General features: G+C 51.1%; 1 protein-coding gene across 1 annotated transcript in view; it reads left to right on the forward strand.

The window, feature by feature from the left end:
- LOC139575394 (insulin-like growth factor 1 receptor) overlaps window positions 1–20,341 on the forward strand; it is a 79,857-nt gene that overhangs the window by 49,456 nt on the left and 10,060 nt on the right. The window contains exons 16-18 of the mRNA XM_071400314.1: window positions 6,959–7,124; window positions 7,257–7,386; window positions 14,065–14,199. Coding sequence (XP_071256415.1) covers window positions 6,959–7,124; window positions 7,257–7,386; window positions 14,065–14,199 — 431 coding nt within the window. The remainder of the gene's footprint in view (window positions 1–6,958; window positions 7,125–7,256; window positions 7,387–14,064; window positions 14,200–20,341) is intronic.

A 20,341-nucleotide genomic window follows, 5' to 3' on the forward strand; every position in this document is an offset into this window, starting at 1 on the left:
GCACCTCCTTGCACAAAGGCGGAGGTAGCGGTCCTGCTGCTGGGTTGTTGCCCTCCTACGGCCTCCTCCACGTCTCCTGATGTACTGGCCTGTCTCCTGGTAGCGCCTCCATGCTCTGGACACTACGCTGACAGACACAGCAAACCTTTTTGCCACAGCTCGCATTGATGTGCCATCCTGGATGAACTGCACTACCTGAGCCACTTGTGTGGGTTGTAGACTCCGTCTCATGCTACCACTAGAGTGAGAGCACCGCCAGCATTCAAAAGTGACCAAAACATCAGCCAGGAAGCATAGGAACTGAGAAGTGGTCTGTGGTCACCACCTGCAGAATCACTCCTTTTTTGGGGGTGTCTGGCTAATTGCCTATAATTTCCACCTTTTTGTCTATTCCATTTGCACAACAGCATGTGAAATTTATTGTCAATCAGTGTTGCTTCCTAAGTGTACAGTTTGATTTCACAGAAGTGTGATTGACTTGGAGTTACATTGTGTTTAAGTGTTCCCTTTATTTGTTTTGAGCATTGTATATACATTTTTCTACTGTATTATTGATTGTATGTTTGTCTATTCCATGTGTAACTCTGTGTTGTTGTTTGTGTCGCACTGCTTTGCTTTATCTTGGCCAGGTCGCAGTTGTAAATGAGAACTTGTTCTCAGCTGGCCTACCTGGTTAAATAAAGGTGAAATAAATAAAATGTAAAAATAAACTCTACCTCTGGTGAGCAATATCTCGAGACTTCCTTAATATTAGCTGTAATTGACAAATAGACACACAACACCACCCCTCCAGACGAAGCTGTTCTAGAAAACCCAGCCAAATGTATATTGTCAGTGTCGTCATTCAGCCACGACTCGGTGCAACATAAGATATTACAGTTTGTAATGTCCTGTTGGTAGGATCATCTCGAACAGAGTTTATCCAGTTTATTCTCCAGTGAGTTTACGTTCGCTAATAGAAAGGATGGTGGATGCGGGTTACCCACTCGCCTACGAATCCTCCCAAGGCACCCTGACCTACATCCCCTACGAATCCTCACAAGGCACCCTGACCTACATCCCCTACGAATCCTCCAAAGGCACCCTGACCTACATCCCCTACGAATCCTCACAAGGCACCCTGACCTACATCCCCTACGAATCCTCACAAGGCACCCTGACCTACATCCCCTACGAATCCTCCCAAGGCACCCTGACCTACATCCCCTACGAATCCTCCCAAGGCACCCTGACCTACATCCCCTACGAATCCTCCCAAGGCACCCTGAACTACATCGCCTACGAATCCTCACAAGGCACCCTGACCTACATCGCCTACGAATCCTCACAAGGCACCCTGACCTACATCGCCTACGAATCCTCCCAAGGCACCCTGACCTACATCCCCTACGAATCCTCCCAAGGCACCCTGACCTACATCCCCTACGAATCCTCCCAAGGCACCCTGACCTACATCCCCTACGAATCCTCACAAGGCACCCTGACCTACATCCCCTACGAATCCTCACAAGGCACCCTGACCTACATCCCCTACGAATCCTCACAAGGCACCCTGACCTACATCCCCTACGAATCCTCCCAAGGCACCCTGACCTACATCGCCTACGAATCCTCCCAAGGCACCCTGACCTACATCGCCTACGAATCCTCCCAAGGCAAGCTGACCTACATCCCCTACGAATCCTCCCAAGGCACCCTGACCTACATCCCCTACGAATCCTCACAAGGCACCCTGACCTACATCCCCTACGAATCCTCACAAGGCACCCTGACCTACATCCCCTACGAATCCTCACAAGGCACCCTGACCTACATCCCCTACGAATCCTCACAAGGCACCCTGACCTACATCCCCTACGAATCCTCCCAAGGCACCCTGACCTACATCCCCTACGAATTCTCCCAAGGCACCCTGACCTACATCCCCTACGAATTCTCCCAAGGCACCCTGACCTACATCCCCTACGAATCCTCCCAAGGCACCCTGACCTACATCCCCTACGAATCCTCCCAAGGCACCCTGACCTACATCCCCTACGAATCGTCCCAAGGCACCCTGACCTACATCGCCTACGAATCCTCCCAAGGCACCCTGACCTACATCGCCTACGAATCCTCCCAAGGCACCCTGACCTACATCGCCTACGAATCCTCCCAAGGCAAGCTGACCTACATCCCCTACGAATCCTCCCAAGGCACCCTGACCTACATCCTCTACGAATCCTCACAAGGCACCCTGACCTACATCCCCTACGAATCCTCCCAAGGCACCCTGACCTACATCCCCTACGAATCCTCCCAAGGCACCCTGACCTACATCCCCTACGAATCCTCCCAAGGCACCCTGAACTACATCGCCTACGAATCCTCACAAGGCACCCTGACCTACATCGCCTACGAATCCTCACAAGGCACCCTGACCTACATCGCCTACGAATCCTCCCAAGGCACCCTGACCTACATCCCCTACGAATCCTCCCAAGGCACCCTGACCTACATCCCCTACGAATCCTCCCAAGGCACCCTGACCTACATCCCCTACGAATCCTCACAAGGCACCCTGACCTACATCCCCTACGAATCCTCACAAGGCACCCTGACCTACATCCCCTACGAATCCTCACAAGGCACCCTGACCTACATCCCCTACGAATCCTCCCAAGGCACCCTGACCTACATCGCCTACGAATCCTCCCAAGGCACCCTGACCTACATCGCCTACGAATCCTCCCAAGGCAAGCTGACCTACATCCCCTACGAATCCTCCCAAGGCACCCTGACCTACATCCCCTACGAATCCTCACAAGGCACCCTGACCTACATCCCCTACGAATCCTCACAAGGCACCCTGACCTACATCCCCTACGAATCCTCACAAGGCACCCTGACCTACATCCCCTACGAATCCTCCCAAGGCACCCTGACCTACATCCCCTACGAATTCTCCCAAGGCACCCTGACCTACATCCCCTACGAATCCTCCCAAGGCACCCTGACCTACATCCCCTACGAATCCTCCCAAGGCACCCTGACCTACATCCCCTACGAATCGTCCCAAGGCACCCTGACCTACATCGCCTACGAATCCTCCCAAGGCACCCTGACCTACATCGCCTACGAATCCTCCCAAGGCACCCTGACCTACATCGCCTACGAATCCTCCCAAGGCAAGCTGACCTACATCGCCTACGAATCCTCCCAAGGCACCCTGACCTACATCCTCTACGAATCCTCACAAGGCACCCTGACCTACATCCCCTACGAATCCTCCCAAGGCACCCTGACCTACATCCCCTACGAATCCTCCCAAGGCACCCTGACCTACATCCCCTACGAATCCTCCCAAGGCACCCTGACCTACATCCCCTACGAATCCTCCCAAGGCACCCTGACCTACATCCCCTACGAATCCTCCCAAGGCACCCTGACCTACATCGCCTACGAATCCTCACAAGGCACCCTGACCTACATCCCCTACGAATCCTCCCAAGGCACCCTGACCTACATCCCCTACGAATCCTCCCAAGGCACCCTGACCTACATCCCCTACGAATCCTCCCAAGGCACCCTGACCTACATCCCCTACGAATCCTCCCAAGGCACCCTGACCTACATCCCCTACGAATCCTCCCAAGGCACCCTGACCTACATCCCCTACGAATCCTCACCCGGTACCCTGACCTACATCCCCTACGAATCCTCACAAGGCACCCTGACCTACATCCCCTACGAATCCTCACAAGGCACCCTGACCTACATCCCCTACGAATCCTCACAAGGCACCCTGACCTACATCGCCTACGAATCCTCCCAAGGCACCCTGACCTACATCCCCTGTATCTCCATCTTTTCTTCATGTGAATGACAGGGATTTGGTCCTTGTCTGGGAGAAACATTATATCTTTCACGTCAGACTCATTAAATGAAACATCTTCATCCAGTTGGAGGTGAGTCATCGCTGTTCTGATGTCCAGAAGCTCTTTCCGGTCTTACGAGACGGTAGCATCAGCAGTATGTACAAAATAAGTTACAAACAACGTGAAAAAACACACAAACTAGCACAGTTGGTTAGGAGCCTGTAAACCGGCATCCATCCCCTCTGGCACCATTGCGTGACAGGCCCTTACGTTACCATCCATCCCCTCTGGCACCATTGCGTGACAGGCCCTTACGTTACCATCCATCCCCTCTGGCACCGTTGTGTGACAGGCCCTTACGTTACCATCCATCCCCTCTGGCACCGTTGCGTGACAGGCCCTTACGTTACCGTCCATCCCCTCTGGCACCGTTGCGTGACAGGCCCTTACGTTACCATCCATCCCCTCTGGCACCATTGCGTGACAGGCCCTTACGTTACCATCCATCCCCTCTGGCACCATTGCGTGACAGGCCCTTACGTTACCGTCCATCCCCTCTGGCACCATTGCGTGACAGGCCCTTACGTTACCGTCCATCCCCTCTGGCACCATTGCGTGACAGGCCCTTACGTTACCGTCCATCCCCTCTGGCACCATTGCGTGACAGGCCCTTACGTTACCATCCATCCCCTCTGGCACCATTGCGTGACAGGCCCTTACGTTACCATCCATCCCCTCTGGCACCATTGCGTGACAGGCCCTTACGTTACCGTCCATCCCCTCTGGCACCATTGCGTGACAGGCCCTTACGTTACCGTCCATCCCCTCTGGCACCATTGCGTGACAGGCCCTTACGTTACCGTCCATCCCCTCTGGCACCATTGCGTGACAGGCCCTTACGTTACCGTCCATCCCCTCTGGCACCATTGCGTGACAGGCCCTTACGTTACCGTCCATCCCCTCTGGCACCATTGCGTGACAGGCCCTTACGTTACCATCCATCCCCTCTGGCACCATTGCGTGACAGGCCCTTACGTTACCATCCATCCCCTCTGGCACCATTGCGTGACAGGCCCTTACGTTACCATCCATCCCCTCTGGCACCGTTGCGTGACAGGCCCTTACGTTACCATCCATCCCCTCTGGCACCGTTACGTGACAGGCCCTTACGTTACCATCCATCCCCTCTGGCACCGTTACGTGACAGGCCCTTACGTTACCATCCATCCCCTCTGGCACCGTTACGTGACAGGCCCTTACGTTACCATCCATCCCCTCTGGCACCGTTACGTGACAGGCCCTTACGTTACCATCCATCCCCTCTGGCACCGTTGCGTGACAGGCCCTTACGTTACCATCCATCCCCTCTGGCACCATTGCGTGACAGGCCCTTACGTTACCATCCATCCCCTCTGGCACCATTGCGTGACAGGCCCTTACGTTACCATCCATCCCCTCTGGCACCATTGCGTGACAGGCCCTTACGTTACCATCCATCCCCTCTGGCACCATTGCGTGACAGGCCCTTACGTTACCATCCATCCCCTCTGGCACCATTGCGTGACAGGCCCTTACGTTACCATCCATCCCCTCTGGCAGCGTTGCGTGACAGGCCCTTACGTTACCATCCATCCCTCTGGCACCGTTGCGTGACAGGCCCTTACGTTACCATCCATCCCCTCTGGCACCATTGCGTGACAGGCCCTTACGTTACCATCCATCCCCTCTGGCACCATTGCGTGACAGGCCCTTACGTTACCATCCATCCCCTCTGGCACCATTGCTTGACAGGCCCTTACGTTACCATCCATCCCCTCTGGCACCATTGCGTGACAGGCCCTTACGTTACCATCCATCCCCTCTGGCACCATTGCTTGACAGGCCCTTACGTTACCATCCATCCCCTCTGGCAGCGTTGCGTGACAGGCCCTTACGTTACCGAGCCCTACTCTACCCCCTAACCCTTCAATACCTCATCCCACCTCCCTACCTGAACCTTCCTACTCTGTCCTCTACCTTACCCACCTCAGCTCCCACACGGACTCTAACCTCTCCTCTCCTCTCTCCTCCCCTACAGCCGTCCCAGTCCTACAGTCTCAACTTACTCTCTCCTCTCCTCTCTCCTCCCCTACAGCCGTCCCAGTCCTACAGTCTCAACTTACTCTCTCCTCTCTCCTCCCCTACAGCCGCCCCAGTCCTACAGTCTCAACCTCCTCTCTCCTCTCCTCTCTCCTCCCCTACAGCCGTCCCAGGCCTACAGTCTCAACCTCCTCTCTCTCCTCTCCTCTCTCCTCCCCTACAGCCGTCCCAGTCCTACAGTCTCAACCTCCTCTCCTCTCTCCTCCCCTACAGCCGTCCCAGTCCTACAGTCTCAACCTCCTCTCCTCTCTCCTCCCCTACAGCCGTCCCAGTCCTACAGTCTCAACCTCCTCTCCTCTCTCCTCCCCTACAGCCGTCCCAGTCCTACAGTCTCAACCTCCTCTCCTCCTCCTCCCCTACAGCCGTCCCAGTCCTACAGTCTCAACCTCCTCTCCTCTCTCCTCCCCTACAGCCGTCCCAGTCCTACAGTCTCAACCTCCTCTCTCCTCTCTCTCCTCCCCTACAGCCGTCCCAGTCCTACAGTCTCAACCTCCTCTCTCCTCTCCTCTCTCCTCCCCTACAGCCGTCCCAGTCCTACAGTCTCAACCTCCTCTCTCCTCTCCTCTCTCCTCCCCTACAGCCGTCCCAGTCCTACAGTCTCAACCTCCTCTCTCCTCTCCTCTCTCCTCCCCTACAGCCGTCCCAGTCCTACAGTCTCAACCTCCTCTCTCTCCTCTCTCCTCCCCTACAGCCGTCCCAGTCCTACAGTCTCAACCTCCTCTCTCTCCTCTCTCTCCTCCCCTACAGCCGTCCCAGTCCTACAGTCTCAACCTCCTCTCTCTCCTCTCTCCTCCCCTACAGCCGTCCCAGTCCTACAGTCTCAACCTCCTCTCTCTCCTCTCTCCTCCCCTACAGCCGTCCCAGTCCTACAGTCTCAACCTCCTCTCCTCTCTCCTCCCCTACAGCCGTCCCAGTCCTACAGTCTCAACCTCCTCTCTCCTCTCCTCTCTCCTCCCCTACAGCCGTCCCAGTCCTACAGTCTCAACCTCCCTCCTCTGAAGAAGATTATTCAGATGGCTGGGGAGATAGCTGACGGGATGTCCTATCTCAACGCTAACAAGTTTGTCCACAGAGACCTGGCCGCCAGGAACTGTATGGTGGCAGACGACTACACCGTCAAGATAGGTGGTACGAACAGACTTCCTCCTAAACAATTACACTTCAATTCGGCTTGTAATGTAGCCTAGTATATTGATGTGAACAACGTTTTTAGACATGCGTGTTAAGTCATTTCCCCCCGTCTTCCCTGTGTGTGAGTAGATTTCGGTATGACCAGAGACATCTATGAGACAGACTACTACCGTAAAGGAGGAAAGGGGTTGCTGCCGGTCCGATGGATGTCCCCCGAGTCCCTTAAAGATGGAGTGTTCACCACCACCTCTGATGTCTGGTAACTGCACCATTCAACCGTTCACCTTCTCATTTCAATGAGGACGGAGCAATTCAGTTGACTTCCAGGAGGGACGACATTTAAAAGGAATGGAGCCAACCTTGTAGAAGAGCCTTAACCCCTCTCTCCATTTGTCCCCCGTTGGGAAGCCTTAACCCCTCTCTCCATTTGTCCCCCGTTGGGAAGCCTTAACCCCTCTCTCCATTTGTCCCCCGTTGGGAAGCCTTAACCCCTCTCTCCATTTGTCCCCCGTTGGGAAGCCTTAACCCCTCTCTCCATTTGTCCCCCGTTGGGAAGCCTTAACCCCTCTCTCCATTTGTCCCCCGTTGGGAAGCCTTAACCCCTCTCTCCATTTGTCCCCCGTTGGGAAGCCTTAACCCCTCTCTCCATTTGTCCCCCGTTGGGAAGCCTTAACCCCTCTCTCCATTTGTCTCCCGTTGGGAAGCCTTAACCCCTCTCTCCATTTGTCCCCCGTTGGGAAGCCTTAACCCCTCTCTCCATTTGTCCCCCGTTGGGAAGCCATTTATCCTGATGTTTTGAGAGGGAGTGGAACACAAGTCTGTTTAAAGCAGAGCTGGCCAGTAGGTCTCACTACCGTTTATATTAGACTCAAACTGCTCTGCTTTTTCTGCCTAGTCCTTCTCACAAAGTGTACACTACTAAACCAAATGGCAGTGAACCGAGTGTACACTACTAAACCAAATGGCAATGAACCGAGTGTACACTACTAACCAAATGGCAGTGAACCGAGTGTACACTACTAAACCAAATGGCAGTGAACCGAGTGTACACTACTAAACCAAATGGCAGTGAACCGAGTGTACACTACTAAACCAAATGGCAGTGAACCGAGTGTACACTACTAAACCAAATGGCAGTGAACCGAGTGTACACTACTAAACCAAATGGCAGTGAACCGAGTGTACACTACTAAACCAAATGGCAGTGAACCGAGTGTACACTACTAAACCAAATGGCAGTGAACCGAGTGTACACTACTAAACCAAATGGCAGTGAACCGAGTGTACACTACTAAACCAAATGGCAATGAACCGAGTGTACACTACTAACCAAATGGCAGTGAACCGAGTGTACACTACTAACCAAATGGCAATGAACCGAGTGTACACTACTAAACCAAATGGCAATGAACCGAGTGTACACTACTAACCAAATGGCAATGAACCGAGTGTACACTACTAAACCAAATGGCAGTGAACCGAGTGTACACTACTAAACCAAATGACAGTAAACATAGTGTACACTACTAAACCAAATGGCAGTGAACCCGAGTGTACACTACTAAACCAAATGACAGTAAACCGAGTGTACACTACTAAACCAAATGACAGTAAACATAGTGTACACTATTAAACCAAATGGCAGTGAACCGAGTGTACACTACTAAACCAAATGACAGTAAACCGAGTGTACACTATTAAACCAAATGGCAGTGAACCGAGTGTACACTACTAAACCAAATGACAGTGAACCGAGTGTACACTACTAAACCAAATGACAGTGAACCGAGTGTACACTACTAAACCAAATGACAGTGAACCGAGTGTACACTACTAAACCAAATGACAGTAAACATAGTGTACACTACTAAACCAAATTGCAGTGAACCCGAGTGTACACTACTAAACCAAATGACAGTAAACAGAGTGTACACTACTAAACCAAATGACAGTAAACCGAGTGTACACTACTAAACCAAATGACAGTGAACCGAGTGTACACTACTAAACCAAATGACAGTGAACCGAGTGTACACTACTAAACCAAATGACAGTGAACCGAGTGTACACTACTAAACCAAATGACAGTGAACCGAGTGTACACTACTAAACCAAATGACAGTGAACCGAGTGTACACTACTAAACCAAATGACAGTAAACAGAGTGTACACTACTAAACCAAATGACAGTAAACAGAGTGTACACTACTAAACCAAATGACAGTAAACATAGTGTACACTATTAAACCAAATGGCAGTGAACCGAGTGTACACTACTAAACCAAATGACAGTAAACATGACTCCTCTCCTCCAGTAACTCCTCTGCATTACTCCCCTCCTCCAGTAACTCCTCTCCTCCAGTAACTCCTCTCCTCCAGTAACTCCTCTCCTCCAGTAACTCCTCTACATTACTCCCCTCCTCCAGTAACTCCTCTACATTACTCCCCTCCTCCAGTAACTCCTCTCCTCCAGTAACTTCTCTACATTACTCGTATTTTCTTCATGTCCTCCAGGACTGGGGAGGGGGAGTCCGGGGGACCAATAGGGGAGTGGGTAGCGTTAACGGTCCTCTTAATGCTGATTGGTTCTTGTGAGAAGGAAACGACCCGACACTACAGCTTTGTTTTTACTGGCCAGATGTTAAATTACAGAGCGGACCGAGGAAATACACACACACACCTCTGATCACACACCACCTCTCTCTCACACACACGCACACTCACGGTGTGTAGGGTGTATATGGTGTATAGGGCCAGGGTGCGTAGGGCCAGGGTGCGTAGGGCCAGGGTGCGTAGGGCCACTGGGCGTAGGGCCACTGGGCGTAGGGCCAGGGTGCGTAGGGTGTGTAGGGTGTATAGTGTGTAGGGTGTATATGGTGTATAGGGCCAGGGTGTATAGTGTGTAGGGTGTATAGGGCCAGGGTGTGTAGGGTGTATAGGGCCAGGGTGTGTAGGGTGTATAGGGCCAGGGTGTGTAGAGTGTATATGGTGTATAGGGCCATGGTGTGTAGGGTGTATAGTGTGTAGGGTGTATATGGTGTAGGGTGTATATGGTGTAGGGTGTATATGGTGTAGGGTGTATATGGTGTGTGGGGTCAGGGTGTGTAGGGTCAGGGTGTGTAGGGTGTATATGGCCATGGTGTATAGGGTGTATAGTGTGTAGGGTGTATATGGTGTAGGGTCATGGTGTGTGGGGTCAGGGTGTGTGGGGTCAGGGTGTGTGGGGTCAGGGTGTGTGGGGTCAGGGTGTATAGGGTGTATAGGGTCAGGGTGTATAGGGTGTGTAGGGTCAGGGTGTGTAGGGTGTATAGGGTCAGGGTGTATAGGGTGTGTAGGGTCAGGGTGTATAGGATCAGGGTGTGTAGGGTGTATAGTGTGTAGGGTGTATATGGTGTGTAGGGTCAGGGTGTGTGGGGTCAGGGTGTGTGGGGTCATGGTGTGTGGCGTCATGGTGTGTATAGGGCCATGGTGTGTAGGGTGTATAGTCTGTAGGGTGTATATGGTGTGTAGGGTCAGGGTGTGTGGGGTCATGGTGTGTGGGGTCATGGTGTGTGGGGTCAGGGTGTGTGGGGTCAGGGTGTATGGGGTCAGGGTGTGTGGGGTCAGGGTGTGTAGGGTCAGGGTGTATAGGGTTATGGTGTGTAGGGTCAGGGTGTATGGGGTCAGGGTGTATAGGGTTATGGTGTATAGGGTGTATAGGGTCAGGGTGTATAGGGTGTATAACCCCTCTCTCTCTCTCTCTCTCTGCAGGTCTTTTGGGGTGGTGTTATGGGAGATAGTGTAGGGTCAGGGTGTATAGGGTGTATAACCTCTCTCTCTCTCTCTCTGCAGGTCTTTTGGGGTGGTGTTATGGGAGATAGTGTAGGGTCAGGGTGTATAGTGTATAGGGTGTATAACCTCTCTCTCTCTGCAGGTCTTTTGGGGTGGTGTTATGGGAGATAGTGTAGGGTCAGGGTGTATAGTGTATAGGGTGTATAACCTCTCTCTCTCTGCAGGTCTTTTGGGGTGGTGTTATGGGAGATAGTGTAGGGTCAGGGTGTATAGGGTGTATAGGGTGTATAACCCCTCTCTCTCTGCAGGTCTTTTGGGGTGGTGTTATGGGAGATAGTGTAGGGTCAGGGTGTATAGGGTGTATAACCCCTCTCTCTCTCTGCAGGTCTTTTGGGGTGGTGTTATGGGAGATAGTGTAGGGTCAGGGTGTATAGGGTGTATAACCCCTCTCTCTCTCTGCAGGTCTTTTGGGGTGGTGTTATGGGAGATAGTGTGGGGTCAGGGTGTATAGGGTGTATAACCCTCTCTCTCTCTCTGCAGGTCTTTTGGGGTGGTGTTATGGGAGATAGTGTAGGGTCAGGGTGTATAGTGTATAGGGTGTATAACCTCTCTCTCTCTGCAGGTCTTTTGGGGTGGTGTTATGGGAGATAGTGTAGGGTCAGGGTGTATAGGGTGTATAACCCCTCTCTCTCTCTGCAGGTCTTTTGGGTGGTGTTATGGGAGATAGTGTAGGGTCAGGGTGTATAGGGTGTATAACCCTTCTCTCTCTGCAGGTCTTTTGGGGTGGTGTTATGGGAGATAGTGTAGGGTCAGGGTGTATAGGGTGTATAACCCCTCTCTCTCTGCAGGTCTTTTGGGGTGGTGTTATGGGAGATAGTGTAGGGTCAGGGTGTATAGGGTGTATAACCCCTCTCTCTCTGCAGGTCTTTTGGGTGGTGTTATGGGAGATAGTGTAGGGTCAGGGTGTATAGGGTGTATAACCCTTCTCTCTCTGCAGGTCTTTTGGGGTGGTGTTATGGGAGATAGTGTAGGGTCAGGGTGTATAGGGTGTATAACCCCTCTCTCTCTGCAGGTCTTTTGGGGTGGTGTTATGGGAGATAGTGTAGGGTCAGGGTGTATAGGGTGTATAACCTCTCTCTCTCTGCAGGTCTTTTGGGGTGGTGATATGGGAGATAGTGTAGGGTCAGGGTGTATAGGGTATAGGGTATATAACCTCTCTCTCTCTCTGCAGGTCTTTTGGGGTGGTGTTATGGGAGATAGTGTAGGGTCAGGGTGTATAGGGTGTATAACCCCTCTCTCTCTCTGCAGGTCTTTTGGGGTGGTGTTATGGGAGATAGTGTAGGGTCAGGGTGTATAGGGTATAGGGTATATAACCTCTCTCTCTCTCTGCAGGTCTTTTGGGGTGGTGTTATGGGAGATAGTGTAGGGTCAGGGTGTATAGGGTGTATAACCCCTCTCTCTCTCTGCAGGTCTTTTGGGGTGGTGTTATGGGAGATAGTGTAGGGTCAGGGTGTATAGTGTATAGGGTGTATAACCTCTCTCTCTCTCTGCAGGTCTTTTGGGGTGGTGTTATGGGAGCTGGTGTAGGGTCAGGGTGTATAGTGTATAGGGTGTATAACCTCTCTCTCTCTCTGCAGGTCTTTTGGGGTGGTGTTATGGGAGATAGTGTGGGGTCAGGGTGTATAGGGTGTATAACCCTCTCTCTCTCTCTGCAGGTCTTTTGGGGTGGTGTTATGGGAGATAGTGTAGGGTCAGGGTGTATAGGGTGTATAACCCTCTCTCTCTCTCTGCAGGTCTTTTGGGGTGGTGTTATGGGAGATAGTGTAGGGTCAGGGTGTATAGGGTGTATAACCTCTCTCTCTCTGCAGGTCTTTTGGGGTGGTGTTATGGGAGATAGTGTAGGGTCAGGGTGTATAGGGTGTATAACCTCTCTCTCTCTGCAGGTCTTTTGGGGTGGTGTTATGGGAGATAGTGTAGGGTCAGGGTGTATAGGGTGTATAACCTCTCTCTCTCTCTGCAGGTCTTTTGGGGTGGTGTTATGGGAGATAGTGTAGGGTCAGGGTGTATAGGGTGTATAACCTCTCTCTCTCTGCAGGTCTTTTGGGGTGGTGTTATGGGAGATAGTGTAGGGTCAGGGTATATAGGGTGTATAACCTCTCTCTCTCTCTGCAGGTCTTTTGGGGTGGTGTTATGGGAGATAGTGTAGGGTCAGGGTGTATAGGGTGTATAACCTCTCTCTCTCTCTGCAGGTCTTTTGGGGTGGTGTTATGGGAGATAGTGTAGGGTCAGGGTGTATAGGGTGTATAACCTCTCTCTCTCTGCAGGTCTTTTGGGGTGGTGTTATGGGAGATAGTGTAGGGTCAGGGTGTATAGGGTGTATAACCTCTCTCTCTCTGCAGGTCTTTTGGGGTGGTGTTATGGGAGATAGTGTAGGGTCAGGGTGTATAGGGTGTATAACCTCTCTCTCTCTCTGCAGGTCTTTTGGGGTGGTGTTATGGGAGATAGTGTAGGGTCAGGGTGTATAGGGTGTATAACCTCTCTCTCTCTCTGCAGGTCTTTTGGGGTGGTGTTATGGGAGATAGTGTAGGGTCAGGGTGTATAGGGTGTATAACCTCTCTCTCTCTGCAGGTCTTTTGGGGTGGTGTTATGGGAGATAGTGTAGGGTCAGGGTGTATAGGGTGTATAACCCCTCTCTCTCTCTGCAGGTCTTTTGGGGTGGTGTTATGGGAGATAGTGTGGGGTCAGGGTGTATAGGGTGTATAACCCTCTCTCTCTCTCTGCAGGTCTTTTGGGGTGGTGTTATGGGAGATAGTGTAGGGTCAGGGTGTATAGGGTGTATAACCCTCTCTCTCTCTCTGCAGGTCTTTTGGGGTGGTGTTATGGGAGATAGTGTAGGGTCAGGGTGTATAGGGTGTATAACCTCTCTCTCTCTGCAGGTCTTTTGGGGTGGTGTTATGGGAGATAGTGTAGGGTCAGGGTGTATAGGGTGTATAACCTCTCTCTCTCTGCAGGTCTTTTGGGGTGGTGTTATGGGAGATAGTGTAGGGTCAGGGTGTATAGGGTGTATAACCTCTCTCTCTCTGCAGGTCTTTTGGGGTGGTGTTATGGGAGATAGTGTAGGGTCAGGGTGTATAGGGTGTATAACCCTGTCTCTCTCTCTCTGCAGGTCTTTTGGGGTGGTGTTATGGGAGATAGCCACACTAGCAGAGCAGCCCTACCAGGGGATGTCCAATGAGCAGGTGCTGCGCTTCGTTATGGACGGAGGACTGCTAGACAAACCAGACAACTGCCCTGACATGATGTGAGTCACACACACACACACACACACACACATACACACCTGGGTTTCCGTTAGCTCGGTATATCTGGGTTTTTGCCCCCCAAAAATGGAAAAGCCGATAAATAAAATTGGTGCTGGCCAATTGTCCGGGGGAAGAAAAATCCTTTTGCGAAATAATGTTTTTTAGCCTGTTCATTGATGGAAATATATTTGACCGGTCATGCTTATCGGTCTACAGGTTCGTTTGCATAATTTAGTGGAATTAGATTGGTACGTGTGTACAGTATATTCCCTGTCCCTCCTACTCTCCCTGTCCCTCCTCCTCTCCCTGGACCACCACCTCCTCCTCCTCTCCCTGGACCACCACCTCCTCCTCCTCTCCCTGGACCACCACCTCCTCCTCCTCTCCCTGGACCACCACCACCTCCTCCTCCTCTCCCTGGACCACCACCACCACCTCCTCCTCTCCCTGGACCACCACCACCACCTCCTCCTCTCCCTGGACCACCACCTCCTCCTACTCTCCCTGGACCACCACCACCACCTCCTCCTCCTCTCCCTGGACCACCACCTCCTCCTCCTCTCCCTGGACCACCACCACCACCTCTCCCTGGACCACCACCACCACCTCCTCCTCTCCCTGGACCACCACCACCACCTCCTCTCCCTGGACCACCACCACCTCCTCTCCCTGGACCACCACCACCTCCTCTCCCTGGACCACCTCCTCCTCCTACTCTCCCTGGACCACCACCACCACCTCCTCCTACTCTCCCTGGACCACCACCACCACCTCCTCCTCCTCTCCCTGGACCACCACCACCACCTCCTCCTCCTCTCCCTGGACCACCACCACCACCTCCTCCTCCTCTCCCTGGACCACCACCACCACCTCCTCCTCCTCCCTGGACCACCACCACCACCTCCTCCTCTCCCTGGACCACCACCTCCTCCTCCTCCTCTCCCTGGACCACCACCTCCTCCTCCTCCTCTCCCTGGACCACCACCTCCTCCTCCTCTCCCTGGACCACCACCTCCTCCTCCTCTCCCTGGACCACCACCACCTCCTCCTCTCCCTGGACCACCACCACCACCTCCTCCTCTCCCTGGACCACCACCACCTCCTCCTCCTCTCCCTGGACCACCACCACCTCCTCCTCCTCTCCCTGGACCACCACCTCCTCCTCCTCCTCTCCCTGGACCACCACCTCCTCCTCCTCTCCCTGGACCACCACCACCACCTCCTCCTCTCCCTGGACCACCTCCTCCGCCTCCTCTCCCTGGACCTCCGCCTCCTCTCCCTGGACCACCACCTCCTCCTACTCTCCCTGGACCACCACCACCACCACCTCCTCCTCTCCCTGGACCACCACCTCCTCCTCTCCCTGGACCACCACCACCACCTCCTCCTCCTCTCCCTGGACCACCACCACCTCCTCCTCTCCCTGGACCACCACCTCCTCTCCCTGGACCACCACCACCACCTCCTCCTCTCCCTGGACCACCACCTCCTCCTCCTCCTCTCCCTGGACCACCACCTCCTCCTCCTCTCCCTGGACCACCACCTCCTCCTACTCTCCCTGGACCACCACCACCTCCTCCTCCTCCCTGGACCACCACCACCTCCTCTCCCTGGACCACCACCTCCTCCTCCTCCTCTCCCTGGACCACCACCACCTCCTCCTCCTCTCCCTGGACCACCACCACCTCCTCCTCCTCTCCCTGGACCACCACCACCTCCTCCTCCTCTCCCTGGACCACCACCACCACCTCCTCCTCTCCCTGGACCACCACCACCACCTCCTCCTCTCCCTGGACCACCACCTCCTCCTCTCCCTGGACCTCCGCCTCCTCTCCCTGGACCTCCGCCTCCTCTCCCTGGACCACCACCTCCTCCCTGGACCTCTTCCGCAGCTTGGGGCTCTGCCAGTCCGGTAGACTGGAGGCTGTAATGTCTAGACTACTGCCATCTATTGACTGGAGGCTGTAATGTCTAGTGTACTGCCATCTATTGACTGGAGGCTGTAATGTCTAGTGTACTGCCATCTATTGACTGGAGGCTGTAATGTCTAGTGTACTGCCATCTATTGACTGGAGGCTGTAATGTCTAGTGTACTGCCATCTATTGACTGGAGGCTGTAATGTCTAGTGTACTGCCATCTATTGACTGGAGGCTGTAATGTCTAGTGTACTGCCATCTATTGACCGGAGGCTGTAATGTCTAGTGTACTGCCATCTATTGACTGGAGGGGGAAATGTCTAGTGTACTGCCATCTATTGACTGGAGGCTGTAATGTCTAGTGTACTGCCATCTATTGACTGGAGGCTGTAATGTCTAGTCTACTGCCATCTATTGACTGGAGGCTGTATTGTCTAGTGTACTGCCATCTATTGACTGGAGGCTGTAATGTTTGAGTTAATGTGTTGGCAGTACAACCCATTAGATAATATCTACCTTCTCTCTCTCTCTCTCCTACCAGGTTTGAGTTAATGCGTTGGCAGTATAACCCATTAGATAATATCTACCTTCTCTCTCTCTCCTACCAGGTTTGAGTTAATGCGTTGGCAGTACAACCCATTAGATAATATCTACCTTCTCTCTCTCTCTCCTACCAGGTTTGAGTTAATGTGTTGGCAGTACATCCCATTAGATAATATCTACCTTCTCTCTCTCTCCTACCAGGTTTGAGTTAATGTGTTGGCAGTACAACCCATTAGATAATATCTACCTTCTCTCTCTCCTACCAGGTTTGAGTTAATGTGTTGGCAGTACAACCCATTAGATAATATCTACCTTTTCTCTCTCCTACCAGGTTTGAGTTGATGTGTTGGCAGTACAACCCATTAGATAATATCTACCTTCTCTCTCTCTCCTACCAGGTTTGAGTTGATGTGTTGGCAGTATAACCCATTAGATAATATCTACCTTCTCTCTCTCTCCTACCAGGTTTGAGTTAATGTGTTGGCAGTACAACCCATTAGATAATATCTACCTTCTCTCTCTCTCCTACCAGGTTTGAGTTAATGTGTTGGCAGTACAACCCATTAGATAACATCTACCTTCTCTCTCTCTCTCCTACCAGGTTTGAGTTGATGTGTTGGCAGTACAACCCATTAGATAATATCTACCTTCTCTCTCTCCTACCAGGTTTGAGTTAATGTGTTGGCAGTACAACCCATTAGATAATATCTACCTTTTCTCTCTCCTACCAGGTTTGAGTTGATGCATATGTGTTGGCAGTACAACCCATTAGATAATATCTACCTTCTCTCTCTCCTACCAGGTTTGAGTTGATGCGTTGGCAGTACAACCCATTAGATAATATCTACCTTCTCTCTCTCTCTCCTACCAGGTTTGAGTTGATGTGTTGGCAGTACAACCCATTAGATAACATCTACCTTCTCTCTCTCCTACCAGGTTTGAGTTGATGCGTATGTGTTGGCAGTACAACCCATTAGATAACATCTACCTTCTCTCTCTCCTACCAGGTTTGAGTTGATGCGTATGTGTTGGCAGTACAACCCATTAGATAACATCTACCTTCTCTCTCTCCTACCAGGTTTGAGTTGATGCGTATGTGTTGGCAGTACAACCCATTAGATAATATCTACCTTCTCTCTCTCCTAGCAGGTTTGAGTTGATGCGTATGTGTTGGCAGTACAACCCATTAGATAACATCTACCTTCTCTCTCTCCTACCAGGTTTGAGTTGATGCGTATGTGTTGGCAGTACAACCCATTAGATAATATCTACCTTCTCTCTCTCCTACCAGGTTTGAGTTGATGCGTATGTGTTGGCAGTACAACCCATTAGATAATATCTACCTTCTCTCTCTCCTACCAGGTTTGAGTTGATGCGTATGTGTTGGCAGTACAACCCATTAGATAATATCTACCTTCTCTCTCTCCTACCAGGTTTGAGTTGATGCGTATGTGTTGGCAGTACAACCCATTAGATAATATCTACCTTCTCTCTCTCCTACCAGGTTTGAGTTGATGCGTATGTGTTGGCAGTACAACCCATTAGATAATATCTACCTTCTCTCTCTCCTACCAGGTTTGAGTTGATGCGTATGTGTTGGCAGTACAACCCATTAGATAACATCTACCTTCTCTCTCTCCTACCAGGTTTGAGTTGATGCGTATGTGTTGGCAGTACAACCCATTAGATAACATCTACCTTCTCTCTCTCCTACCAGGTTTGAGTTGATGCGTATGTGTTGGCAGTACAACCCATTAGATAACATCTACCTTCTCTCTCTCCTACCAGGTTTGAGTTGATGCGTATGTGTTGGCAGTACAACCCATTAGATAATATCTACCTTCTCTCTCTCCTACCAGGTTTGAGTTGATGCGTATGTGTTGGCAGTACAACCCATTAGATAACATCTACCTTCTCTCTCTCCTACCAGGTTTGAGTTGATGCGTATGTGTTGGCAGTACAACCCATTAGATAATATCTACCTTCTCTCTCTCCTAGCAGGTTTGAGTTGATGCGTATGTGTTGGCAGTACAACCCATTAGATAATATCTACCTTCTCTCTCTCCTACCAGGTTTGAGTTGATGCGTATGTGTTGGCAGTACAACCCATTAGATAATATCTACCTTCTCTCTCTCCTAGCAGGTTTGAGTTAATGCGTATGTGTTGGCAGTACAACCCATTAGATAATATCTACCTTCTCTCTCTCCTACCAGGTTTGAGTTGATGCGTATGTGTTGGCAGTACAACCCATTAGATAATATCTACCTTCTCTCTCTCCTACCAGGTTTGAGTTGATGCGTATGTGTTGGCAGTACAACCCATTAGATAACATCTACCTTCTCTCTCTCCTACCAGGTTTGAGTTGATGCGTATGTGTTGGCAGTACAACCCATTAGATAACATCTACCTTCTCTCTCTCCTACCAGGTTTGAGTTGATGCGTATGTGTTGGCAGTACAACCCATTAGATAATATCTACCTTCTCTCTCTCCTACCAGGTTTGAGTTGATGCGTATGTGTTGGCAGTACAACCCATTAGATAACATCTACCTTCTCTCTCTCCTACCAGGTTTGAGTTGATGCGTATGTGTTGGCAGTACAACCCATTAGATAACATCTACCTTCTCTCTCTCCTACCAGGTTTGAGTTGATGCGTATGTGTTGGCAGTACAACCCATTAGATAATATCTACCTTCTCTCTCTCCTACCAGGTTTGAGTTGATGCGTATGTGTTGGCAGTACAACCCATTAGATAACATCTACCTTCTCTCTCTCCTACCAGGTTTGAGTTGATGCGTATGTGTTGGCAGTACAACCCATTAGATAATATCTACCTTCTCTCTCTCCTAGCAGGTTTGAGTTGATGCGTATGTGTTGGCAGTACAACCCATTAGATAATATCTACCTTCTCTCTCTCCTACCAGGTTTGAGTTGATGCGTATGTGTTGGCAGTACAACCCATTAGATAATATCTACCTTCTCTCTCTCCTAGCAGGTTTGAGTTAATGCGTATGTGTTGGCAGTACAACCCATTAGATAATATCTACCTTCTCTCTCTCCTACCAGGTTTGAGTTGATGCGTATGTGTTGGCAGTACAACCCATTAGATAATATCTACCTTCTCTCTCTCCTACCAGGTTTGAGTTGATGCGTATGTGTTGGCAGTACAACCCATTAGATAACATCTACCTTCTCTCTCTCCTACCAGGTTTGAGTTGATGCGTATGTGTTGGCAGTACAACCCATTAGATAACATCTACCTTCTCTCTCTCCTACCAGGTTTGAGTTGATGCGTATGTGTTGGCAGTACAACCCATTAGATAATATCTACCTTCTCTCTCTCCTACCAGGTTTGAGTTGATGCGTATGTGTTGGCAGTACAACCCATTAGATAACATCTACCTTCTCTCTCTCCTACCAGGTTTGAGTTGATGCGTATGTGTTGGCAGTACAACCCATTAGATAACATCTACCTTCTCTCTCTCCTACCAGGTTTGAGTTGATGCGTATGTGTTGGCAGTACAACCCATTAGATAACATCTACCTTCTCTCTCTCCTACCAGGTTTGAGTTGATGCGTATGTGTTGGCAGTACAACCCATTAGATAACATCTACCTTCTCTCTCTCCTACCAGGTTTGAGTTGATGCGTATGTGTTGGCAGTACAACCCATTAGATAACA

This window comes from Salvelinus alpinus, chromosome 5, assembly GCF_045679555.1.
Source record: "Salvelinus alpinus chromosome 5, SLU_Salpinus.1, whole genome shotgun sequence".
Classification (NCBI taxonomy): Eukaryota; Metazoa; Chordata; class Actinopteri; order Salmoniformes; family Salmonidae; genus Salvelinus; species Salvelinus alpinus.